At 36.0% G+C, this 25,764-nt stretch overlaps 3 protein-coding genes across 4 annotated transcripts; 1 reads left to right on the forward strand and 2 right to left on the reverse strand.

The window, feature by feature from the left end:
* Window positions 1-138: 138 nt before the first annotated feature.
* Window positions 139-12,593, reverse strand: ttll1 (tubulin tyrosine ligase-like family, member 1). Of its 2 annotated transcripts, XM_024284554.2 has the most exons (10): window positions 12,452-12,593; window positions 12,220-12,343; window positions 10,574-10,782; window positions 10,300-10,480; window positions 9,204-9,341; window positions 9,005-9,113; window positions 8,771-8,914; window positions 6,970-7,056; window positions 3,775-3,938; window positions 139-2,188 (listed from the first exon to the last, which is right to left on the reverse strand). In XM_024284554.2, exons 2-10 carry the CDS (start codon window positions 12,330-12,332, stop codon window positions 2,059-2,061), a joined length of 1,275 nt encoding a protein of 424 aa, XP_024140322.1. In that variant the 5' UTR covers window positions 12,333-12,343; window positions 12,452-12,593; the 3' UTR covers window positions 139-2,058. The 2 variants fall into 2 exon arrangements, with proteins under 2 accessions (XP_024140322.1, XP_036066059.1); XM_036210166.1 differs by lacking the exon at window positions 12,452-12,593 and having other exon boundaries at window positions 12,220-12,449.
* Window positions 12,594-12,731: 138 nt separating this feature from the next.
* bik (BCL2 interacting killer) lies at window positions 12,732-20,862 on the forward strand. The gene is made up of 7 exons (XM_036210167.1): window positions 12,732-12,954; window positions 14,450-14,538; window positions 14,628-14,657; window positions 15,594-15,698; window positions 15,897-16,049; window positions 17,401-17,515; window positions 20,362-20,862. Exons 4-7 carry the CDS (start codon window positions 15,604-15,606, stop codon window positions 20,464-20,466), a joined length of 468 nt encoding a protein of 155 aa, XP_036066060.1. The 5' UTR covers window positions 12,732-12,954; window positions 14,450-14,538; window positions 14,628-14,657; window positions 15,594-15,603; the 3' UTR covers window positions 20,467-20,862.
* On the reverse strand, window positions 20,553-25,392 carry mcat (malonyl CoA:ACP acyltransferase (mitochondrial)). Its single transcript, XM_024284568.2, has 5 exons — window positions 24,767-25,392; window positions 23,913-24,000; window positions 23,614-23,831; window positions 23,275-23,412; window positions 20,553-21,198 (listed from the first exon to the last, which is right to left on the reverse strand). Exons 1-5 carry the CDS (start codon window positions 25,136-25,138, stop codon window positions 20,926-20,928), a joined length of 1,089 nt encoding a protein of 362 aa, XP_024140336.1. The 5' UTR covers window positions 25,139-25,392; the 3' UTR covers window positions 20,553-20,925.
* Window positions 25,393-25,764: the final 372 nt, after the last annotated feature.

Consider the following 25,764-nt stretch of genomic DNA (forward strand, 5'->3'; position numbering starts at 1 on the left):
TACTTGGTCATGTAACCTTTAAATGCAGCTTTTGTGGAACTAACATTTTAGTTGTTCGTCAGTTGATTATCAAAAGCTAAGTGGTTGAAATGAGGCTTCTTTCTGTGTGTAGAACAAGTCTTAAATAACAACAGGAAACACGGGAAACAGAGGTCATTGATGTCACACTTCATAAAAAGGTTGAAAAATCATAACATTTGAGGCACATCATTAGTTCCAAAAACAGTTCCCTCATGCACGCATCCCCAGGCATAAAAGTACAGGCTGTAATTACATGCTAAAGTGATAAAACAATTCCTGAGAACAAAAGTTAACATTAAGATTTTTTTTTAGCAACATACACTTTTTTTAACAATATTTTTATTTCTCCAGGAGTCTAATTTAACCCTTTAACACCAGTTCTTTGATTAACTGTAATTTTTTAAATTGTTAACATCATGTTAACAGTAGAAAAGTTACAGTATGTTAAAGATTTTTGTGTTTAAGCGTCACCGGCAACGCCTCAGGTGTTAAAGGCTTAACATGAAATATAAACATAACGTTTAATTCTCCCCCAAAAATGTTGCACTTAAATAGTTTTTCACAATTACAAAGTTTATTGTGAAATTTTGGAGCAAAAACTCACTTGTGACCACATAAAAAAATCAGAAGTGGGGAGTTAGTCACAGCTTTACTTAGTTCCTCTGACTGACGGGACAAAATGTGGCGGCACAGGTGCTCTTTTCTATCCTCGTGATTCGGGGGATTTCTGGCCTTGAACAGCTTCATAAGCTCGGCTTTATGAGCAAACGGGACGCAACAAAGGCGCAGCGGGGGGCTAAGAAGCAGCTAAGCTTTTAGTGTCAAAAAGCAAACTTTGCTTCTATAGTAACAAATAGAACAAACACATAATTTAATCCCATTTTTCTCAAAAGCTGCAGTCAAGAAAGTAATAAAACAACATGTTATTACATAATCCTTGGAATTTTCTTGTGCTTATTATTTAAAATCAGGGAATAATGAAACTTTAAAGCTTTATTACAATCAAAATGTTTGCTTTATCAACGTAGGACTGAATGATGCAACTTAACTCACTTTGGGCTGCAATTTTTGGGGTAAATTTGAATTAATTTTTCCAGATTTTTAACATTTTTTATTAAAAAAATACCAAGTGGTAAATATATCTAAAAAAAAAAACACATATTTTTGGTTTAAAGCAGCCCTACTTTAGTGTCACTGTTACATCCTGTTGTTGCATCTTTTCAACATGCCCCGCCCTTCTGCTCACCTGGCAGGTGGGGCAAATAATCTTAATTAGCACCTGTCAGGTAGTTAAGACAGAGCAGCAGGCTGGGGAGCTGATTGGGTCTTTGTCCTCAATAGTCTTATACTGCTGGGTTTTGTTATTTTAGTTTGAGGTTGGTAGTCTTGATTTGCAGGCTTTGTTTATTTGTTTTCAACATGGCTGCTGACTTATTTTATGTTATTTTAAGGTTCCAATTCCTTTTTGTTTGAACCAGCACACATTTTGTTCTTCCATTTCAGGACACATGATTACTTTTAATTAATAAACTTTTATTCTCATTAGCGTCAAATTTTTGTTATTATTATTATTATTCTTGTATTTAGACCCAAACCAGGTTTGACCATAGGGGACATAACAGTCACAAAAAATGATTGTTAATGCAAGAATTTTGACTTTTTGGGACAAAAAAAAGAACAAATGTTAATAGACTTTTGCATACACATACTGGGAAACACAAACAATACTTGTGCACATTTAATCTTTCTAATAGTATTAATTTGTTGCCATCTTTTTACATTCAGGTACCAAGAAGATGATCGATTTAGTCCTTAATAAGTGAGTCTAATGAATGAGAATCCTCTTCTTTGCACTTTGGTTCTTGCTTCACTCGTCTCTTCGTGCCCTCTACATGATTTTTAATGTTTTCATTAAAAAAAAGTGGATTGTTCTTCCCCTCTTTTGTTAAATCCTTTAATGGGCCAAATATAAACAAATCCCGATTGGTCCTCATTTTATTTGTCGTCTTCAGTTCCGTACAGGAAGTCATAAGAACCTCATTTCCATGTGGCAGCGGCGGGGCGAACGCCCGCACTCCCCTTGCTGCCCTTTGACCCCAGCGACTGGCCCGAGCGGCTTCGCAGGTCGCGCTCCGCGTTCTCGCTCTGAGCCTGCTCCTCGTCATATCTGGTGACACACAACCGAACATAGTGGCGTTTAAAGAGAGTTCCCAACCCCTCCCTCTTCTGTTTGCCTGCATGTGGAGAGTGTACACAAATGACTTCAGTTAAAAAACACCCACTTTGTGTACAGTAATCCCACATTTACGACAATCGCTGTTGTGGCGGTGGAGCAGAACACTGCCATTAGCACATACTACAAGTTGTATTAAGTTGAAAAAAAATTGTGGACACTATTTGGTGCTCACCAGGTAGAATCTGGTGCACACTAGATAATAACCAGAAAAACATTTTATTTAAAAAAAATTTTTTTGGTCACTATCTGGTGCGCACTAGATGATATCCAGATTGTATTTGGTGTTCACCAGATAGTAAACAGAAAAAAAAAGAAAAAGAAAATTTAGGTCATTATCTGGTGCGCACCAGATGTCAACCAGATAGTATCTAGGACTCACCAGATAGTATCTGATGGAGATAGTAACTGGTGTGCACCAGATAGTAAATAAAAAAAAAAAAAAATTCTGGTTACTATCTGGTGCACACTAGATGATATCATGATCGTATCTGGTGCTCACCAGATAGTAACTGGTGTGCAAGAGATAGTAACTGGTGCGCACCAGATAGTGGTAGGTGCTCACAAGATAGTAACCAGAATTTTTTTTTTAGAAAAATAAAAAAATTCCAGTCATTATGTGGTGCACACCAGATGGTATCCAGATAGTATCTAGTGCTCACCAGATAGTATCTGGTGCACACTAGATAATAACCAGAAAAACATTTTATTTAAAAAAAATTTGGGCACTATCTGGTGCACACTAGATGATATCGTGATCGTATCTGGTGCTCACCAGATAGTAACTGGTGTGCAAGAGATAGTAACTGGTGCACACCAGATAGTGGTAGGTGCTCGCAAGATAGTAACCAGAATTTTTTTTTTAGAAAAATAAAAAAATTCCAGTCATTATGTGGTGCACACCAAATGGTATCCAGATAGTATCTAGTGCTCACCAGGTAGTATCTGGTCCAGATAGTAACTAGTGTGCACCAGATAGTAAACGGAAAAAACATTCTGGTTACTATCTGGTGCACACTAGATGATTGTATCTGGTTCCTTACCAGATAGTAACTGGTGTTCACCAGATAGTAACTGGTGTGCACCAGATAGTAAACAGAAAAATATTCTGGTTACTATCTGGTGCACACTAGATGATCGTATCTGGTTCCTTACCAGATAGTAACTGGTGTGCACCAGATAGTAAACAGAAAAATATTCTGGTTACTATCTGCTACTATCTCAATAAATAGTAACAAGAAAAAAAAAAATAGAAAAAAAAATCTTCTACTTTGATGTCTCTTTACATCAAACATCTGTCTAATTGAGCCTGAATGTCACTGGCTGATTTAGGATTAATGACACCAACCCCGCAGCCGTCGACTTGTCAAGTTCAGCTATTAGAAGACTTAAGAGTTTGCAGCAGCTGTGTCAACCAAAGCTCCACTTCCCTGATATTTTTATCTCCCGAGTGACTCAGCTTGCCCGACCGGAGCAGCTGAGCGTCTGAGTCTAACAGGGAGGAGTTTGCTGTCACTCACAAGACTTGATAGTTTCCCATGGCTTCTCTGGGAGGGCTGCGATTCCAGCGGCAGTCTGGGATGTCTCCGTTGGGGGTGACGATGTTGAGGGTGTCGTTGATGAGGTTGTACTTGAGGATGCGGTCGTTCGCCGTGCTGGAGGTCAGCGAGGGAGAGGCGTTGACCTGAGAATCACACACAAACAAACTAAAAAAACAAAAAAAAAAACTTTACAATGGAGGGAGAGCATTTTACGCCAACTAAAATAAAGATTTGAAGGAAAGGTAGCGCTCGATAATCAATCCATTTCCTCGTGTTCATACAAAGCAGCTCTTAAAAGGCAGGAAATGTGGCTGCTAATGTGTTTTGACAGATGTGTGCAATCAGTCTTAAAGAGGAATAAAGCAATTGGTCTTATATCACCCTCACTTACTTGGGAGGAACCTTTTAGCAGCTGCTCCTATATTTCTATACGTATAACAGAGACTACTGTGGGAATATCAAATAAAGGAGAGCAGCCCTGATTAGGAAGCTGGCACACTTTCCACAGAAGGAGCATTTCTGTGCTACAACCAATTCTGTCTAGCCTAAAATAGATTTGGATCGCCTGGAAACCTTGCAGCTAAAAAAGAGTGCTCAGATGGTGCACAATAGCTTGGACAGCCTGTTGTGGTCGAGTTTTCTCTGTGGTTTCGGCACCGGAAACACCTTCTGTCAACATCTGAATACAGAGAGGAATGCATACCCAAACATACCCTGAAGGTATTTGTACTAACTCAGCAATAAAGTGGAGTCCCTGCCCAGGCATGTTAACTAATTAGGAAACATTTTTTTAACTCTCCCACTCCCTATAACACGTGTCAAAGTCAAGGCCCGGGGGCCGGATCCGGCCCTCCTGGTTATTATATCTGGCCCTCCTGATCATTTTATTTTAATGTTATTAATGCCCCGATGTTATCTTGCACTTATTTTTAACGTGTATAATGTTGACCAAATACATCCTTTTGGAGAGTTAAATATTCAAAGTTATTTAAGGTTTAAGTTGAATTATTCTTGAATAATATTCTTGCCTGTTTTTAATATTAATAATTATATTAAAAGTTACGGTTTTAAAGTTTCAAAAATTGGCATTCTGCTAGCTTTTTGGACTATTTTGGCATTTACTAAGATTTGTTTATGCTATTTTGGAGTTTAAGTCACTTTCAATAACATGCTAGATGTTTTGGCGAATTTAGGATTTTTTAAGGCTATTTTGGAGTTTAGCTAATATTTCAGCTACATGTTAGCTGTTTTTATGAAATTAGCGGGGTTTTTTAGACAGTTTTTTTCAGTTAAACTAATATGTAGGCGCATTGCTAGCGGTTTTGGCGAATTTAGACTTTTTTTAGGGTGTCTTGGAGTTTAGCTAATATTTTAGTAACATGCTATCTGTTTAGGCGAATTTAGGCTTTTTTTAAGCTATTTTGGAGTTAAGCTAATATTTCAGCTACATGCTGATTAGGAAAATTGAGGATTTTTTAAGCTGTTTTGGAGTTAAGCTAATATTTCAGTAACATTGTAGCTGTTTAGGCGAATTTGGGCTTTTTTTAAGCCGTTTTGGAGTCAAGCTAATATTTCAGCTACATGCTAGCTGTTTTGGCGAATTTAGACTTTTTTTAGGGTGTCTTGGAGTTTAGCTAATATTTTAGTAACATGCTTGCTGTTTAGGCGAATTTAGGCTTTTTTTAAGCTATTTTGGAGTTAAGCTAATATTTCAGCTACATGCTGATTAGGAAAATTGAGGCTTTTTTAAGCTGTTTTGGAGTTAAGCTAATATTTCAGCTACATGCTAGCTGTTTAGGCGAATTTAGACTTTTTTTAGGCTATTTTGGAGTTAAGCTAATATTTCAGTAACATTGTAGCTGTTTACGCGAATTTGGGCTTTTTTTAAGCCGTTTTGGAGTCAAGCTAATATTTCAGCTACATGCTAGCTGTTTTGGCGAATTTAGACTTTTTTTAGGGTGTCTTGGAGTTTAGCTAATATTTTAGTAACATGCTTGCTGTTTAGGCGAATTTAGGCTTTTTTTTAGGCTATTTTGGAGTTAAGCTAATATTTCAGCTACATGCTGATTAGGAAAATTGAGGCTTTTTTAAGATGTTTTGGAGTTAAGCTAATATTTCAGCTACATGCTAGCTGTTTAGGCGAATTTAGGCTTTTTTAAGGCTGTTTTGGAGTCAAGCTAATATTTCAGCTACATGCTAGCTGTTTTGGCGAATTTAGACTTTTTTAAGGCTGTTTTGGAGTCAAGCTAATATTTCAGCTACATGCTGATTAGGAACATTGAGGATTTTTTAAGCTGTTTTGGAGTTAAGCTAATATTTCAGTAACATTGTAGCTGTTTAGGCGAATTTGGGCTTTTTTTAAGCTGTTTTGGAGTCAAGCTAATATTTCAGCTACATGCTAGCTGTTTTGGCGAATTTAGACTTTTTTTAGGGTGTCTTGGAGTTTAGCTAATATTTTAGTAACATGCTTGCTGTTTAGGCGAATTTAGGCTTTTTTTAAGCTATTTTGGAGTTAAGCTAATATTTCAGCTACATGCTGATTAGGAAAATTGAGGCTTTTTTAAGCTGTTTTAAGCTACATGCTAGCTGTTTTGGCAAATGTGAACGTTTTATGGCTATTTTGGAGTTTAGCTAATATTTATGCTACATGTTAGCTGCTTTGGCTAATTTAAGCTCTTTTAGGCTATTTTGGAGTTTAGCTAATATTAATGTTACATCCTAGCTGTTTTGGCTAACCTAAGTTTTTTTTTTAGGCTGATTTAGCATTTAGCTAATATTTGATCAGGCCTTTTTTCAGCGTTTTTAGCTATCAATTTCAGCATTTTCAGCGGCCAAATTCATCTTACAGCATTCACGCTAGCTTTATTGCAAATGCTATATATCTAGTTCCCAATTATGTTAAAAAGCTACAATTTAAAGTTTTAAAATTTTAGTTTCAGTGTGTTCAATAAATGTTTGTTCGGCCCGTGACCTTAGGTATGTTCACGATTTATCCCCCCTGTGCGACTGAGTTTGACACCTCTGCCCTATAGGGACAATGAAGTAGCAGCAACTTGTTTTTTAAAACAACTGTTTCATTTCTCTAAGGCTTTTATTTTCTCAGGTCTGATTTAGAGGAAGTGAATTATTTTTCCCAGCAGCAGGTGTGTGCAAGACTTCTTGAAAAAGACTCACCTCAATAAGCCACGGCTTCAGTTTGTCATCTATAATGATGTCATATCCGTAGCACTCAAAGCAGTGTTTGTCGTTGTTCATCACCGGCTGCGAAAAAGGAAAGAAGACTGAGTTAGAAAGAGGAGTCGACCTGTTTTTTCTTTTTCTTTAATGCAACAGTCGCGGAAGGATGTTAGCAAATGAATAGTCTAATACACCAAAGTAGCCTTATAGGGGAAGTGAGTAAGATCACTTAGCAAAAAGTGGAAGTGATCATTCAGTTGAGAGGTTTGCTGTCCTGAGAGTAAAATAAAGACATAATAACAGGTGGGTTTCAGGAGAACGGGCTCCTCACGTCACTAAAAGCCTCTTCCTCAGCAGTAAAACCGAAGCATTTTCACTTTCACAGGTTTTAAAACAATGTTGCATCATTGACACATTGGTGAAATAAGACTTCCTTAAACTTTAGCCTTTTTTAAGACGATTCTCTGTAACCACAGCAGGTTTCTGTGTTTAGTGAAAAACCTCAGAAACCCACCAAGCTCATCTCCAGGGTTTTTTTCCAACTATGATAAAAAAAAAAAAACCAAGAAAATCCCATTGTCTGACTTTAAAATAAATCATTTGAAAATTATGGTGGAAAATAAGTATTTGGTCAGCAACAAATATTCAACTCAATAATTACTCTTTGTCAAACGTTTTCTGTAAGTTTTCACAAACTGTTGCTGGTATTTTGGTCCATTCCTCCATGCAGATCTCCTCTAGAGCAGTGATGATATTTTGGGGCTGTTGCTGGGCAACACAGACTTTCAAATCCCCCCCAAAGATTTTGTATGTGGTATGTATGTTCTTTGGATGCAACTCGGCATTCCTAAAAACAGTAGAGTTCTTACCAAAAAAGTTTTACTTTGGTTTCAATTATTATGGGATGGCCACAGGACCTACAGTTTAGTGGCTATTTTGTGGCAAAGTGTGAAATTTAGGGGATTTTCATATTTTTGTACAAATCTTTTGCTTCACCAGATTCCCCACACACACTACTATCTTAAATCTACAACCAAGTTTTATTGACCTTCGAACTTGTCAAAGATCACCAACTAGAATTTTCCTATTTAGATTTTTATATTTTGAATTATTTAAGCTACTAGAATTTGCTTCTGTTTATCCCTTTTTCAACCATGAATTTACTGTTTTAAGGTGATTTCATTGATATTTTGAAGTATTTTTTGTAATGTTTTACATTTTTTTAATTTAGTACGAGCTACAAATTATAATTTTTCTAGAGATTTTAATATATGACCTCATAACTCCCCGAGTAACCTTGAGAAGCTACTTGGGGGGAAAAAAAATGTTTTTTAAAGTTTATAGATTTTGAACGAAAAAGTGGCGTTCCCTTGTTGCTCACACATTTTTTATCAGAATATTGTGAAAATGTATTTCATGAATCATTAGCTTAAGCTGAAAAAACTTGACATACGACATGAAAAAGAAATAGTTGCCAAGGAAATCCAATAAATCTGTTCGTCACCCCAAGGTGACCAAAAAGTAAAGTGGTTGCTATGGAGATAAGATGAACAGAGAAGCTGTCATTCTGAAAAAAGTGTTTTTTTAATGATTTTTTCACATGCAGAGTCAAATGGGGGGCTTTTAATTGTCATGATAGCTATTTATTTATTTCAAGCACTTGTACTTTGTATTTTGCAACATAAATTGCAGGAACCCTGAAACTGGAGATCATCCTTGTAGATTAAAGGATGAAAAAATGAGTAAAGCAATTCAAAAAGTCAGGCTGACAGAGAACGCTACAGTCAGATCTACTTACAGCAACAGCTTTGAGAGACTGCACGACGATCCAGTGGATTTGATCAAAGAGTCGATTGGTCACCTCCTTTCCTCTGGTGCTCTCCAGGTACAAACGCAGGTTACTGACCGTCCACTTCCCTCCATGAACGTGGTTGTAGTCATCCTGCATTTAAAATACATCAACAAGAAAATAAATTGTTTTTTTTAATAGATTCACATCAGAAAAAGACAAAAAAAACACTACACTCCTTACCCCATGCTTCTGGATGGCCACATTAGTGAGATGAACAAACATGTTGTCCAGTTCACTGGTGCTGGGCGTGTACTTGACTGTGCAGAACCTGCAGAAGCCCAGCTTGTACCTGAGAGTCAAACAACAGAAATTGAAGAACCAACTAGAAATACACATTTCTAAGATTTGTGGCAATCTATGCTGAAAGAGAACTACTTACATATAGCATTTCAGGGGTCGGTATGTGGTCACGAGGACGTAGAGACGGAGGTCAAACTTCTTTCCTCCAATAAGCAGAGGGTTGTCGATATAAAGAGAAATAACATACGCCTCTTTCCCACTGGATGCTGCAACAAACCTAAAGGAGGAAATGTAGAATCGGTTATAAAAACCTCCCGTCAAAATTAAGAGTTTTCACATCTATGGTTACCTGACAAAAATGAAGATGTTGCAACTTAACGCTTAAGAAAAAAAACTTTTCTTGTTTCTAGAGATTGTTTATCTGTGTGTAAAAGTTCCACTTTTTTAAAGCTAATTAGGAATGTTAATATGTTAGCATTATGCTAGCTGTCAAAATTAGACTTTTTTTAAGTTCTTTTGGCAGATTTGGAATTTAGCTCATATTTTAGCATTATGCTAGCTGTTTTATCAAAATTAGACTTTTTTAAGTTCTTTGGCAAATTCCGAGTTTAGCTAATATTTTAGTATCATGCTAGCTGTTTTGTTGAAATAAGACTTTTTTAAGTTCTTTAGGCAAATTTGGAGTTTAGCTAATATTTTAGCATTATGCTAGCTGTTTTATCAAAATTAGACTTTTTTCAGTTCTTTAAGCAAATTTGGAGTTTAGCTAATCTTTTAGCATCATGCTAGCTGTTTTGTCAAAATGAGACTTTTTTCAATACTTTAGGCAAATTTGGAGTTTAGCTAATATTTTAGCATCATGCTAGCTGTCTTTTTAAAATTAGACTTTTTTAAAGGGATAGAAACTTGCTTTTTTTAAACAATCTTATATATTTTTTTCTCTTCGTGACTGGGTCGGATTAAACCATATGTTTAACACCCCTGGTTTACAAGCTCTCATGCATCCTTTCATCCTCCAATCTAATGTCATTGGCGTAAACAATAATGGTGAGTCGTCAACAAGTGGATGCATCAAATAAGATCTTTCTGAAGTTCTTCTGCTTGTGATTCACAACAATTTGAATAAAGAAATACTCAAAAATGCCATTTTGTGCCTAATTATCTTGATATAGTCCTCCATCATGAGAAAAATGCCACAAGAACATGCTAAAAATACATCCGAGTGGGTGACTTACGTTGAAGTACGACTGTCCCGCGACCACTTTTTAATCTGCGACAGTTTATTAATGAGGAAGATGCCTTTCCCTTGCGCCTTTCCACAGGGCTTCATGATCCAGGTGCTGGACGGGTTCTTGCGAAACTCCTCCACAAATAGGTTGTAGTCCGCGGGAAGCATAAATGTCACGGGGACAAAATCTGTCCAAAGAGAGAACATCAAACATGATCAAATTAGATCATTTATAAATATATACATGTGTGCGTTCCCACACAATTTGTATGATTTAGTACCCAGATATATGTATTTTCCATTCTCATCCTTCTCTGCCAGAGGACTGCTTTCCTTCTCCAGGTCCTTGCGGTAGCGTTTGATGTTCTTGATCATCAGGTCTTTTCTAGTCAACTCATAGTGGTTAGGAAAGTGGTTAACCATCTGGTCATCGGACAGTCGGTAGCCGGTGTCTACGCTGAAAACATTCCTGATGGTCTGGATGCTCATCCTAACCAAAAATAAGGCGTTCTCGATCAGTCCAGGTAAATGTGAGCTGCTAATTATCTTTGACAGTTGGGAATCAGTGAACTGGATTATCATCTGCTGGCACTTGGAATACAATACTGGGGTCCCCAAACTTGTTCTTGTTCCTGTTTTCTTCTCTGACGGAGGGGTCAGTTTGTAGGCTAACAGAGAGACATTTAAAGTTTTTCAGAAAGCCACACATAGCCAATTATTATTGACGCTTTCTGGGATCTTCACAGAAAAAAAGTCAGAAAATTAATGAAAACTCCTTTTGATGAAAAACAACATTTGCTGAAGTGAGGAATAAACATTTAAATCGGGTCTTGATCGCATGGCCAGAGTGAGGAAAAAAATTAAACCTGCAAGCTGTATAGTCACAATTAGACGTTTTTAAAGTTCTTTATGGAAATATGGACTTTGGCTAATATTTTAGCATTATGCTAGCAGTTTAGTCAAAATTAGACGTTTTTAAAGTTCTTTATGTAAATATGGACTTTGGCTAATATTTTAGCATTATGCTAGCTGTTTCATTAAAATTAGACTTTTTTAAAGTTATTTAGGCAAATTTAGAGTTTAGCTAATATTTCAGCATTATGCTAGCAGTTTAGTCAAAATTAGACGTTTGTAAAGTTCTTTAGGCAAATTTGGACTTTAGCTGATATTTTAGAAACATGCTAGCTGTTTTGTCCAATTTTAATTTTTTCAAGTTCTTTATTCAAATATGGACTTTAGCTAATATTTTAGCAACATGCTAGCTCTTTCGTCAAAATTAGACTTTTTTAAAATTCTTTAGGAAAATTTGTAGTTTAGCTAACATTTTAGCATTATGCTAGCTGTTTGCCCAAATTTGACTTTTTTAAGTTCTTTAGGCAAATATTAAGTCTAGCTGATATTTTAGAAACATGTTGGCTGTTTTTTTTATTATTCTTTTTATTGTTTCTAAATATTGTACATCTGGATGTAAAAGTGACTAGAGAAATGATCCTTTTAGATCAGATTTTTATCAAATTGCTGTTTTAAAAAAAAAAATAAGACTATGCCATTTTTAGTAGGGGTGTGTATTGACAAGAGTCTGGCGATACAATACATGTGTGTATCGCGATATATCATCAAATCGATTTTTTCCCTTACACCCCGTAGCTTTTAGCCAAAATTAAGCAGAAGGGTGGAATAAACGTTTGATGCGGGTCTTGATTACATGGCCAGACTGAGAGAAAAAAAAACTATCGAGCAACTCTTATCGTCTAGAGGGCCGGGCCAAATGTGGATCCGGCCCGCGGGCCATAGTTTCGGGACCCTGTAATACCGTAACTCTTGATACTTTTTTTTTTTTTTTAAGGAATAATGTTTAAATTAGTGCCACATATCTGATTTTTTTTCATCTATTTTTAAAATCTGAAGTTGTGTTTGCAGAACCTACCAGTAGAAATTCCAGTCTTCGCTTTCTGTCACTTGAACCCATTCCCTTTTCTCAAAGTTGTTGATGAGAACTGATTTTTCTATATCTGTCACCCACTTCACCTTACCGGCCATGGTTCCTCCCTCTGGGTGGAGCACAAAACAAGTCAACAGATTTAAAAAAATAAAAATAAAAATAGCTCGATGAACTTGTTTCATTCCTCACTAAAGCTTTTTCTGTGGTTAGCTAGTACCTGCAAATCGTCGTCAGGAAACCGCCGGTCATTAGCCTCAGCTGGACGGGACGGCCCCGTTAGCAGGATGCTGAGTCCTCCCCGGACTGCAGCAGAGGCTGAGCGGCCATCATCCGGCCAAAGGATGCAAACTCACCCGGCTGTTGTCTGCTGAGCTCACGGCGGAACCATCTGTCAGCATCTCATTTAGCCAAAGCTAACGACTGTGTGCTACTTCCATGCTAGCTAGCTGATTTACTGCTAAACGAGTTGAGTTTGATCCATGAATGTAAAGAGGACGGCAACGCCCACGTTGATGTTAAAACTATCTAAAAATGAATCTCTTTGACGGCCAATGTGTAAGGAAAAACGAAAAAACGTTACGACTAAACTAATATTTTAAAAATTTAATATTTTCAAAAACTATTTGAGATATTTTTAGGGTCCTTCCGGAAGGATAACCTAGCAACGGAGGACGCAGTGATGTCAATGCGGGGTTGAAATACCACTGATGACCAGTAGAGGTCAGTATTGACTGGATAATTGATTTGGAATTTGTGCGATAAAACAGTAATAAACATTTCTATCCTGAATGTAAAAAATAATGTTAGAAAATAAATATCTACATAGCATTATATATATACTTTTAAATTTATTGTAACACTTTATTTTGAATCAAGAAGAACAATGTTATTTTAATTAATTGTGCCATTTACAACTAATAGAATTATTTTTCTTGACTCCAAATATGGAAATCTGGATATGACATTTAAAAAAATGACTCCCTCGGAGTCTCTGAAAGTAAATTCACATTTTGTGGCCACAATTTTACATACTATGGGCACACATTGTATTGTGCCCATAAATTTGTATTTTATTAGCTCAATTTTAGTTTTTGTGGACACAAATTAGCATTTTATTTGTACAATTTAGTATGTTGTGCACACAACTAGCATTATGTGTGCACAAATGTTTATTTTGTGTGAATAAATAAACATTTTTTGGGGCATTTTGCTTGCACAATTTTATATTTTTTGTACAAAAATCTGCATTTTGTGGCTATAATATCGCATTTTTTTGCTCACTAATAGGATTTTATTGCTATCATTTATTATTTTGTTGGTGCAAAGTGACATTTTGTGATCACAAGTTAGTATTTTGTTTGCAAAAAACAGTGTTTTGTTCATACAAATTTTCGTTTTGGTTGTATCAGTTTAGAATTTTCTGTAAAAAAAAACTATTGTTTTATATGCCCAAGTTAGCATTTTATGTGCATAAATTAGCTTTTTGTGCACTCAAATTGGCGTTTTGTTGCACAAATTAGTGTTGTGTGTGCACAATAGAGCATATTGTATACAAAAAAGGCTTTTATTGCCACTAATCTTGTATTTTGTTGGCACAAATTATCATTTTGGGAACACTAATTTTTTTAAGGCCATAATTTAGCATTTTGTGTTCTTAAGTTAACATATTGTTTGCACAATTTTGCTTTTTGTTCATACAAATTAGCATTTTGTGGGCACAAGTTAGTAGACTATTGTGTTTGCACAGGTTAGTATTTTGTCTACACTCATTTTTATTTTGTACACACAAGATAACATTTTTATGGCAACAATAGCATATTTTGGCCACAATTTATTGTTTTGTATGCACTAATTTGCATTTTGTGAGCACAAACGAGTATTATTTACAAAAGCTTCTTAGAAAAAATGTTTAGTTGTATAAAATAAATGTACAAAAATACTAATTTGTGGACACAAAGTGCTAAATTGTGGCCAAAAATGTCTAATTTGTGCCACAAAATACTAATTTCTACTCACAAAATGGTCATAAAAAGCTCATTTGTGGCCACCAATTACTAATTTTTGTCCACAATTAAATATATTTTTCTATGAATGTTTCGTCCGTCCAGGGCTTCGTACATAAACATTGGAAATAATATTTATATCTAAAACATAAAACCTGATGTTTATTTAGAAAATATTGGCACACCATTTTGACGTTTTTGTCGCCCCCTAGAGCCGAGTTTCGGTCATAACAGATCAAGGCGTGGCCAAAGCTTTATTTGCGGCAGTTACCTGAGAACGACAGGATTAAAGGACGCTGCTGTGAGTACAAACAACTTTCGATTATTACATTTTAATTATACTATTGTGTATTTTTGCAAACCGTAATGCATTTTTTTAATGTGTTACAGGGCGGCGTCCATTTTAATCTACACTAAAAGGTACTTTTTGTTTTTTTATCTTCTACGTACACCTGTTTACTGACCAGGAAGAGAGGACTTATTCGAGCAAAAGCAGAAAATTACTTTGAAAACTAAACTAATCTTTGCCGACGGTTTAAATAATATAGTAATGATGAATTATGGAGATTTTGATTTCTATTTATCCTTATTTTTTTCATAAAATCGACCGTTGCATGTTCTCTGTGGAAGAATGACTTCATCTGTTTGTTTTGATAATATGCAAACTGCTGTAGGACTTTAATAAATACTTGTCCCTTTAAACAAGTATTATTTTGGTAATACAGTTGTCTTAAATTGTGTTTTTTAATTTTAAATAAAAATAAAACTCAAAATATATGCATTTATATAAATAAAGTAAATAATTTTATTATAAATATAGTCAAATATGTTTTGGTTTTTACTGATTAACCTTTAAAAGAATTGACATTCTACTTTTAAAGCTCTATTTTTTGTCATTTAATCGGTAAATAAATGTAAAAAAAAAAAAGCCGTTTGTTTCATTTGAGTTATGGAAATGTGGGATTTGCATTAAAGCACGTGAGCACAGAGTCCTGCTCTCCAGTCTGGCAGATGTAGGGGTTTTTATACTAACAAACAAAGTTTTAAATCACTTGTTCTGCAGTATAAACAGGAATTATATTTGTAAGTCGAATGTGCAAACTGGTTGTGTTCATCGAGGAAGTGAAAGATATTTAAAGTACGCATTGGAAAGTACTTGAACAGGTGATGTCACCTTGTTTCTCTCTAACCTCTTCTCTCCTGGTAACGAAACCGCCGCCCATCCTGGTCACATGACCTAATATTTACACACTTTGTTTTTATGAAGGGTTGGGAGAGATAATACACAATTACTTGGCAGCTGTATCTGTTCTGCATGATGTGTTTGGTTTCACCGTATTGATCCTTTTGTCTCAGAAAAAGCACGATGGTGGAACAAACAAGACGCCAGAACCACGTGGTTTCCCTCCAGGCTGGACCTGGAGAGGTCGACGGCGGCGCCCTGTTCGACGTGAACTTAAGGTAGCGCTCGGGCCCTTATTTCAGAGCGCCTGTTACCAGCAACAACAGAGCACAGCTTTGCAGGTTGTGTCAGAGGCAAACACATGATGCGGGATCAGTTGTGTGACAATAACAAAAGCACAAGGAAATTTTTGGTTTGGGGATCTTCCTTGTTTGGGACTTCAAGAAATAGAAAGTGACTTTTGGTTCCTCCTCCAGGCTCAGCAACAATGTAACACGGGCGGTTGGACGCCAGTTGGCTGTGATAGGAGACCAGATGATGCGGGATCTGGCAAGCAGGGAGCCAACCTGGCCAGCGGTTCCAATAAATCTGTTTAGACCTGCACAGGTGCTGACCAGGACCATTTATAGGTACATGACTCCCTCAGTTGCTCATTTGCATTTTTATACATCATTCACATTTATTATTCTAACTGTTTTGTCATAATTAGATTTTTTCAACTTCTTTAGGCAAATTTAAAGACCCAATCTATCTATATATTTGGAGTTTGGCTAATATTTTAGCATTATGCTAGCTGTTTTGTCAAAATTTAACTTTTTTAAGGTTCTTTAGGCAAATTAGTTTAGCTAACATTTTAACAACATGCTAGCTGTCTCGTCAAAATTAGATTTCTTTTTATATCTTTAGGCAAATTTAGAGTTTAGCTGATATTTTAGCATTATGCTAGCTGTTTTGTCAAAATTACTTTTTCAAGTTCTTTGGGCAAATTAGTTTAGCTAATATTTGAACAGCATGCTATCTGTTTTCTCAAAATTAGATTTAATTTCATATCTTTCGGCAGATTTGGAGTTTAGCTAATATTTTAGCATTATAGCTGTTTTGTCAAAATTAAACTTTTTCAAGTTCTTCGGGCAATTGGAAGTTTAGCTAATATGTTAGCATTATGCTAGCTGTTTTGTCAAATTAGACTTTTTAAGGTTCTTTAGGCAAATTAGTTTAGCTAACATTTAGCAATATGCTATCTGTTTTGTCAAAATTTTATTTAATTTTATATCTTTCGGCAGATTTGGAGTTTAGCTAATATTTTAGCATTATGCTAGCTGTTTTGTCAAAATTCATCTTCTTAAAGGTTCTTTAGGCAAATTAGTTTAGCTAACATTTTAACAACATGCCAGCTGTTTCATCAAAATTAGATTTCTTTTTACATTTTTAGGCAAATTTGGAGTTTAGCTATATGTTAGCATATCCTAGCTTTTTTGTAAAAATTAAACTTTTTCAAGTTCCTTGGGCAAACTGGAAGTTTAGCTAATAGTTTAGGTTTATTCTAGCTGTTTTGTGAAATTAGACTTTTTAAAGTTCTTTAAGCAAATTAGTTTAGCTAACATTTTAGCAACATGCTAGCTGTTATGTCAAAATTAGATTTAACTTGATATCTTTTGGTAAATTTGGAGTTTTGCTAATATTTTAGCATTATGTTAGATGTTTTGTCAAAATTAGACTTTTTTACGTTATTTAGGCAAAATTGGAGTTTAGCTAATATTTTTGCATTATGCTAGTTGTTTCGTACAATTTGGACTTTTTTGGGGTTTTTGGCCATTTTGGCATTCAGCAAATATTTTGGCAAGATTTCAGATTGGTTTTCAACTATCAGCATAGCATTTTTCACTTACAGTTTCAGCATTTTCCGCTATCAGCTCTTCCATCTTCAGTCGCTTTATCGCAGGTAATGCTAACATCTAGTTTTGTTTGTTTTTCTGTCAGGGACATCCACCGTCAGCTATGGAGCTTTCAGGATCTGTTTGCTGCCCTAAAGGTCTGGATTACAAGCACTCCAACTGGGCCTCGAACCTTCAGAGACGAGACTCTGACAGCCTTGGTAACTCATATTTTCAATAAATTTACAAATCAGCATGTTAATGTTGAGACGTCAGGGATTTTCATCTTTCTAAATTCAGAAATTACAACTTTAGAAAGCGGAATCTATCAGGTAAAATTATGTAAAAATAAATTCCAGCTTGAAAAAAGCTTAAGCATTTTAGTAATATTCAATTAAAACAAAAAATTGTAACTTTTAAAAAAACAATAGATTGTTGTATTTTAGATTAACATCAAAAAGGATCCATTAAAATAATTTTCTTGGTTCATGCAAACCCAATTTTGGAAATGGGGCCCAATTTGTGAAGTAAAAATGAACCTTTATAATAACAAAATACAATATTGCATTATATTTATGTACATTTCTTTTGGGATTCCTTTAATTTCTAAATTTTTTACCTAAATTACTGGGAATTTCATATTTAAAGCAGGTAGATATTGTGAAGAAAAAACATCGATAACGTGATATTTTATCTGGCAATACTTGTATCAATTTAAAATTCAGACAAGGCGATATTTAATAATTTTTTATGGGAGGCTTTCAGTGTCTTATTTTTGTTTTCCACTTCAGGTAGAGTTTTTTTTTTTTTCTCTGAGTCATACTTTAAAAAAAATAGTAAAAAATGTCAGGTATCACGACACATATTGTACCTGTGGACTCTTGCCAATAGACCCTTTTCACGGTGACGTCACACAAAATGGCGACCGGGTTGTAACTCCCGGTTGATGGATTTAAACCGGGAAAACCAAGAACTGAACGCTGTTCAACACCATTTTCGGGAAATAATAAAAGGTAATTGTAACAGGAAATGTCACAGTATTTATTTGATAAATTTCCTATCTACCTGTTTACGTCTTTCTCTCTCAGATCGTCCACAAATCAAAATACAAATGTATGTAATTTCCCTGTGCTTTGGAACCAAAAACACTGTATTTTGTCAAGACATGCTGAAATTGACTGACTTTAGCTCTGTTTACAATGATTATGTGAGCACGGAAATTTAAGCAACTTTTACTGGTCAGAAATGATGATGTGATGCCCCACGTCTCAAACCCAAAGCTAATGCTAACATTAGCATTAGCACAAATTAAAATAATAAAACCATAATTGCCATCATAATCAAACAAGCAGCATTCACTGAAGTACATGTAACCTTCGTCTAACTTTAACTGGGTTGTCAGAGAGAAATAATCCACGACTCATTTAATATCATCCATAGAAATTTGGGGTAGAAGCTGCTGCCTTCTACAGGTAGAACTGCGACATTTGTACTCTGATTTGTGAATGACCTGAGAGGAAGAAACAAATACAACCAATTGGGAAATTTCTACAAATTTTGGTTGCAATTGGTTAGGTTACCTTTTATTATTTATGTGAAATTGCTTTAAAAGTGTTCAGCTGTCAGCTTTGCCGTTCTAAACAATGAGCGACTGCAGTTTCCGGTGATGTGTGACGTCACGTGAAAAGGCTCTATGCACACCAGTATTGTATCGTGAGCCAGGTATCGCAATAAGTATCATATCGGTGTACTTTTGCTAATACATACCGGTATTGTATTGAAGTATCGCGATAAGTATCATATCGGTGTACTTTTGCTAATACATACCGGTATTGTATTGAAGTATCGCTATAAGTATCATACTGGTGTACTTTTGCTAATACATACCAGTATTGTATTGGGAGCCAAGTATCGCGATAAGTATCATACCGGTGTACTTTTGCTAATACATACCGGTATTGTATAGAAGTATCGCGATAAGTATCATACCGGCGTACTTTTGCTAATACATACCAGTATTGTATTGGGAGCCAAGTATCGCAATAAGTATCATACCGGTGTACTTTTGCTAATACATACCGGTATTGTATTGGGAGCCAAGTATCGCGATAAGTATCATACCGGTGTACTTTTGCTAATACATACCAGTATTGTATTGGTAGCCAAGTATCGCGATAAGTATCATACCGGTGTACTTTTGCTAATACATACCGGTATTGTATTGAAGTATCACGATAAGTATCATACCGGCGTACTTTTGCTAATACATACCGGTATTGTATTGAAGTATCGCGAAAAGTATCATACCGGCGTACTTTTGCTAATACATACCAGTATTGTATTGGGAGCCAGGTATCGCAATAAGTATCATACTGGTGTACTTTTGCTAATACATACCAGTATTGTATTGAGAGCCAAGTATCGCGATAAGTATCATACCGGCGTACTTTTGCTAATACATACCAGTATTGTATTGGGAGCCAAGTATCGCGATAAGTATCATACCGGTGTACTTTTGCTAATACATACCGGTATTGTATTGAAGTATCGCGATAAGTATCATACCGGCGTACTTTTGCTAATACATACTGGTATTGTATTGAAGTATCGCGATAAGTATCATACCGGCGTACTTTTGCTAATACATACCAGTATTGTATTGGGAGCCAGGTATCACGATACACATTTTACTGGTGTACTCTAGCCAGTATTGTATGGTGAGCTAGGTATTGGGATACATAATGTACCAGCGGACTTTTGTCAATACACACTCCAAGTCATGAGTAGGGCTTGGACTCGAGGTCTGGAGGTACCCATCCCTGGAATAAGGCAACGCAAAGGTTTTTCTTCACTATTATTTGCCTATTAGCAAATTAAATAAAGTATTTTTCTGAACTTTTTGTTGTGTCATAAAACACAAGTCCCATTTAGAACCGAAACAGAACCGTGGCTCAAAAATGGAGGCTTGAACCAAATCATGGGGAAAGTGCATCATTACATCCACATCTTTCCTTTTAGAAAATTGCTGCCAGAGTGTAATAAAATCTCATTCCGTTTCATTTTACAGGCGGCCGGTTTCAACGCTGGCTGGACCAGAGGAGCACTGGTGGCTGCGGCCCTGGTGGCTGCAGTGAGCACCTTTGGTGCGTTATGCATCGAATGGAAAGTGTGAAGGAGCCATAAGCAGGTCTTAATGTTAAAAACACCAAAAAAAAGAAGTGAATTTTTTTGATAATTTCTTTCGTTTACTTTGACTTCTTTTTTTTTTTACTATTTTAATGAGCGTTGTTAAAAATATTTTTCAAATCAAGAAAATGATCTTTAAATTTAAGAACTGGATTGGTTTAAAGGTGTTTAAAGAGGTTTGCCAGCGTATGTAGCAATGACACAACAGTTCAGGACTGTGTTTGTAGAAAAGGATGTTTATGAGGACTGAACTGTTGCAGGTCTGCAGACTTCAGTTATTTCTTACTGGTTTAAGAGGTCAAACAAAAAGAAGGGAGCTGGACTTTCTAATAGATTGGAAAATGCTTTTTTCATGTGATGCAAATAAACTTTACAATGATTACAGCTGGATGTTTGATTCCTTAAAAAACGGATGTATTTAATTCAAAATGAGTCATTAGAACGGTCACTCCTGGTTCGCCACGACGTCCACGTGAACGTAGGTTTGGAAAGCCTTCCGGTTGCATTTCTGAAGCGTGGCGCCCAGCTGCTTCCCGGGCCCCACCTCGTAGGTGTGCGGAAAGCTCTCCCCCTGCGTCCTCTCGTACATCTCGTGCAGCGTTTGCTCCCATTTGACGGGCGACACCACCTGCTTCGCCAGCTGCCGGCGGACGTGGCTCTCGCTCATGTAGCGTTTGCCGTCCACGTTGGAGTAGACGCTGATCTCGGGGCGTCGCACCTGAAGGAGAAGGTAGTTTAAACGGGGCTAAACAATTCAAACCACTAAAGACGATAAAATAAATTATAGAGTGACCCTAAGAAATCTGTATTTTAGCATAAATGTTGTCTGTGTTAGTCTCACCTTCTGAAAGATCCATGGACCAAACGAGAAAAAATGTAAAATGATTTGTGAATCTGCACTGATTAAGGCTTTATTTTGTGTTTTTTTTTTTTTTTTTTGTTACAAAGTTTTCTTGTTTACCCTTCAATATATATGTAATTCTTTCTAGAGGCAAAGCTGGGTAACAGTCGGTCAGTGAACTTTCGTTCAAAATAACCGAATACACAGTTTATAAACTAGGGCTGCCCCGATTAGTCGACTAATCGACTATTAAAATAGTCGACGACTAATTTAATTGTCGATTAGTCGTTACTTCATATTACATGAAGTGGAGAGTAGTAAAGTTGAAAGTTGTAATGGCATTCTGCTAGCTTTTTGGGCTATTTTTGAATTTATTAAGGTTTTTTAGACTAATTTGGAATTTATCTAATATTTCAGCTACATGCTAGCTGTATTGGCTAATTTAGGATTTATTCTGTATTTTAGGCTAATTTGGAGTTCAGCTAATATTTCAGCTGCATGCTAACTATTTTGACTAATTTAGACTTTTGTTTTTTAGGCTATTTTGGAATTTATCTAATATTTCAGCTACATGCTAACTGTTTTGGCTAATTTTGGATTTATTTCGTGTTCTAGGTAAATTTGGAGTTCAGTTAATGTTTCAGCTGCATGCTAGCTATTTTGATTAATTTAGGCTTTTTGTTTTTTAGGTTATTTTGGAGTTTAGCTAATAGTTCAGCTACATGCTAGCTGTTTGGGCTAATTTAGGCTTTTTTGTTTTTTAGGCTATTTTGGCGTTTAGCTAATATTTTAGTTACATGTTTACTGTTTTAGCTAACTTAAGCTCTTTTTTTTGTTCTTAGGTTATTTTGGAATTTAGCTAATATTTCAGCTACATGCTAGCTGTTCTGGCTAATTTTGGATTTTTCAGTTTTTTAGGCTAATTTGGAGTTCAGTTAATATTTCAGCTGCACACGCGCTATTTTGATTAATTTAGGCTTTTTGTATTTTAAGCTATTTTGGAGTTTAGCTAATAGTTCAGCTACATGCTAGCTGGTTTTTGCTAATTTAGGCTTTTTTGTTTTTTAGGCTATTTTGGCGTTTAGCTTATATTTAAGTTAGATGTTTGCTGTTTTAGCTAACTTAAGCTTTTTTATTGTTTTTTATGCTGTTTTGGAATTTAGCTAATTATTCAGCTATGCGCTAGCAGTTTTGGCTAATTTAGTTTTTTTCAGTTTTTTAGGCTAATTGGGAGTTTAGCCAATATATCGCTACATGCTATCTTTTTTGGCTAACTTTATTTTGGTATTTTTTAAAATTTGTCTTTTTAGGCTAATTTGGCATTTAACTAATATTTTAGCTGGATATCAACTTCAGCATTTTAGCCATCACTTTCAGCATCTTCAGCTATCAGCACTAATATTTAGCTTACAGCATTCAAACTAGCATTTTTGCAGATAATGCTAGTGTGAATATATCTGGTTTTTAGTTAAAGCTAATGATGTTTAAGATGTGTGTTTTACATCTACTTTGCATTTGATTAGTCAACTAATTGGAAAAAATAATTGTTTTTTAGTCGACTATTAAAATAATAATTCGTGGCAGCACTACTATAAAGATTAACTCAGAATTTCTTTGGATATAGACCAAGCAAAAACAACTTTGGCACTAGTATTATTCTTTAAGTACTAATTATTTCTTCCCAGAAATTTTTAAGCTGAAAATCAGAAAAAGAACATGAAGTATATATATATTTTTTATTTTTTATTTTTAATTGGAATGTGTCTCGATATTAGGTTAAGATGATAAATCGTGAATCTTGTGTACAAAAATTCAGAAAAGAAATCTAAAGACCAACATAAAAGAAAAACAAAACTAAAAGACTATTCTGTTAAATAGAAGCATAATAAACCATTAATCTTTCATTAAATAATTTAGATGACATGTCCGCTCCTATTCGGGTGACTCACTGACCTCCACTTCCCTGAGAGCGTCGCTCAGAGGTTTGGTGGCCGACGCCATCAGATCCGTGTGAAAAGCCCCACTGACCGGGAGAAGTTTTGTTCTTGTGAAGTGAAGACTTCGCGACTTCTGTTGAAGAAAGTCTAGCGCCTTGACAAAAAAATGACAAAAGATTTTATTTAAACTTTATTGAAGTTTATCTAAGTAAATACGTCAGAAAATGTCAATAAATAATAACTTATATGCTATGATTGTTGTAAGTTTTGCATTTTTATTTTTGTGTACTCTTGGCACCACACCTGTATGTGTTTTTCTTAAAGATTATAAACTATATGAATCCATGATAGTAACCTGCTGATGTCCTGCGATGACCCTGCCATCAGGGAACAGGTAGTTTGCAACCGAACAAACGGGCTCCTGAACCCCCAGACTTCTGCAGTGCTCTTTAGCCTGCAAACAGGCCTGCTTATACTGAGCCTGAGGCCGCCCGATGACCGACAGCATCCCGCTCGGAACCAGCTCCGACGCCCTCTGCATGGCTTCAGCGCGCACCTTTACCACATACAGAGCTGGAAAAGAAAGCACAAGTCTGAAGAAGTGACACTTCCTTCGTCTATCAGCCGACAAATCAAACCGTCGGGGAGAATTACCTTCTGCAAAGTCCATGGCTCCGGAGAAGACGAGAGCCGCAAACTCCCCGACGCTAAAACCTGCAGCAGCGACGCAACTTTCAACAGCCTGAGGTTAGAAAAAAAAGGGAAATCGTGAATCCTGCAAAGACGAAATAATCACCAAAATGTTATTTTCTGTCTTTTGAAGATACATAATATATTTTATAATAAATTGACATCTCTTTGATTGTAAGAAATGCTTTTAGGGTTGTTTTTAAACTGATAAATGCTCTTAAATTTCTAAAATTTTTTGCATTATTTTTGTCTTTAACCACTTTGAGTGTTCAATATCCACATAAGAAATATAGTTTTAATACTTTTGACCTATTTTAAAAGTGTTCCCTATAGCCTTTCAATAATAATGAAGCTGTTTTTAGTTAACATTTTATAAAACTGCTGTTATTTTAGGACATAGTTTCTGCAGATCAACATTGTAAATTCGCGTCAGAGTTGTGGGTGGGACTTTTCCCGTAGAGTAACCCCGCCCCCTTCCCCATCATCCACTGGTTTACGTGTACATCATTCAAATTATAAAAGAAGTTGTGTTTTTGTCACTCATTGCTGACACTTCTGCATTTAATGCTCCATTGAGATGATCATGTGACACCGGAAGTCTTTTATTTTGAAAGTAAGTCATGCCACAAGTTATAAACTTTCATATTTTGAAAAAAGGCAATTTTCTCTCTTTATGGTTTATTTATGCTAATAAAATAATGTGTTGCTATTTATCATTATAGTCACATTAACATGAATACAATTTAATGTCTTGTGCAGACTTGCAGATTATTTGGTGTCATTTCCACTCAAATGCATCAGCTGTGAGGGGATCGAACCTTTGGGTTTTCATGGTGCAGCCGCTCCACCGCAGCCAGAGAGGCGACAAACACCGCCGGCTGGCAGTGCACCGTCTTCTGCAGGTCCTTCTCGGGCCCGTTCAGACACAGAGACAGGAGGTCGTAGCCGAGGATCCTCTGGGCGACGGAGAACATGTCTCTGACGTTGGGATACTGCAGAAGTCCTCCCGCCATGCCCACAAACTGGCTGCCCTGACCGGGGAACAGGAGCACGGAGCAGCCGCGGGGGTCCTTTCTGAGCCTCCGCTGCTGGGTGCCCGGTGAGGGCTCAGCGGGACCCGGCTGCTCGGTTGTCAGTCTGCGGCTCAGATGGAGCAAAGACCTGACCTTCCCTCTGTGCGCTGCTTTCATTCTGGCTAATTTGATAGTAAAGTTAACAAAAATATATAGTTTTCGCTTCTAAAAATCAACCCAAACCAAGACATGTAATGGAGAGAGTGTTTATAGTAAATTAACAAAGCTTAGCCTTAAAAATACTCTCCAAAAGGTCCCGGCGTGAGGGCTTACAGGGAGCCTCCATGCTGCTCTGTTTACTTCAGGTCTTCTTCCGGTTTACGCTCTGTTACTCCTCCCTACAGCGCCACCTCTGGTGAGACGGCGGTATCACGACTCGTTTGAAAAAACTTTATTTAAACACAAGTCAATGACATTAAAAAGCAACAAATCAAAAAATACTACTGGATTTACATCTAGAAATCGATACTAAAGTGCATTTTTTACATCTTTTAAGCCTAATATTTACTTATTTTTATGAAAAATTATTGTGATAAAAGCTATCTTCACAATAAGTGAAAAATAAGTTTAACAAAATGTTATATTCATCAAACATTTTTTTAAATAATTATAATAACAAATTAGATATATTTATACACAATTATACACAATTCTGTCTTAGCTTTTTAAATTAACATAAAGCTATAACAAAAAAAAATTAAGAAAAGTATGTTTTTTTACTTTTATAACCTCTCTGACATTTA

Source organism: Oryzias melastigma, linkage group LG23 (genome assembly GCF_002922805.2).
Source record: "Oryzias melastigma strain HK-1 linkage group LG23, ASM292280v2, whole genome shotgun sequence".
NCBI lineage: Eukaryota > Metazoa > Chordata > Actinopteri > Beloniformes > Adrianichthyidae > Oryzias > Oryzias melastigma.

What these genes read in the sequence shown, in the direction of transcription:
- ttll1 (XM_036210166.1), bottom strand. Translation starts at nt 12,416, where the DNA reads ATGAAACAAGTTCATCGAGCTATTTTTATTTTTATTTTTTTAAATCTG. An exon ending in TGGCCATCCAGAAGCATGGG is followed by an intron (nt 8,915 to 9,004) that starts GTAAGGAGTGTA and finishes TTTTAAATGCAG; the next exon opens with GATGACTACAACCACGTTCA. An exon ending in AGTCTCTCAAAGCTGTTGCT is followed by an intron (nt 7,057 to 8,770) that starts GTAAGTAGATCT and finishes CCTTTTTCGCAG; the next exon opens with CCGGTGATGAACAACGACAA.
- bik (XM_036210167.1), top strand. Translation starts at nt 15,604, where the DNA reads ATGGTGGAACAAACAAGACGCCAGAACCACGTGGTTTCCCTCCAGGCT. An exon ending in CTGTTCGACGTGAACTTAAG is followed by an intron (nt 15,699 to 15,896) that starts GTAGCGCTCGGG and finishes TTCCTCCTCCAG; the next exon opens with GCTCAGCAACAATGTAACAC. An exon ending in ACGAGACTCTGACAGCCTTG is followed by an intron (nt 17,516 to 20,361) that starts GTAACTCATATT and finishes TTCATTTTACAG; the next exon opens with GCGGCCGGTTTCAACGCTGG.
- mcat (XM_024284568.2), bottom strand. Translation starts at nt 25,138, where the DNA reads ATGAAAGCAGCGCACAGAGGGAAGGTCAGGTCTTTGCTCCATCTGAGC. An exon ending in AGCCATGGACTTTGCAGAAG is followed by an intron (nt 23,832 to 23,912) that starts GTAATTCTCCCC and finishes TTTCTTTTCCAG; the next exon opens with CTCTGTATGTGGTAAAGGTG. An exon ending in ACGCTCTCAGGGAAGTGGAG is followed by an intron (nt 21,199 to 23,274) that starts GTCAGTGAGTCA and finishes CTTCTCCTTCAG; the next exon opens with GTGCGACGCCCCGAGATCAG.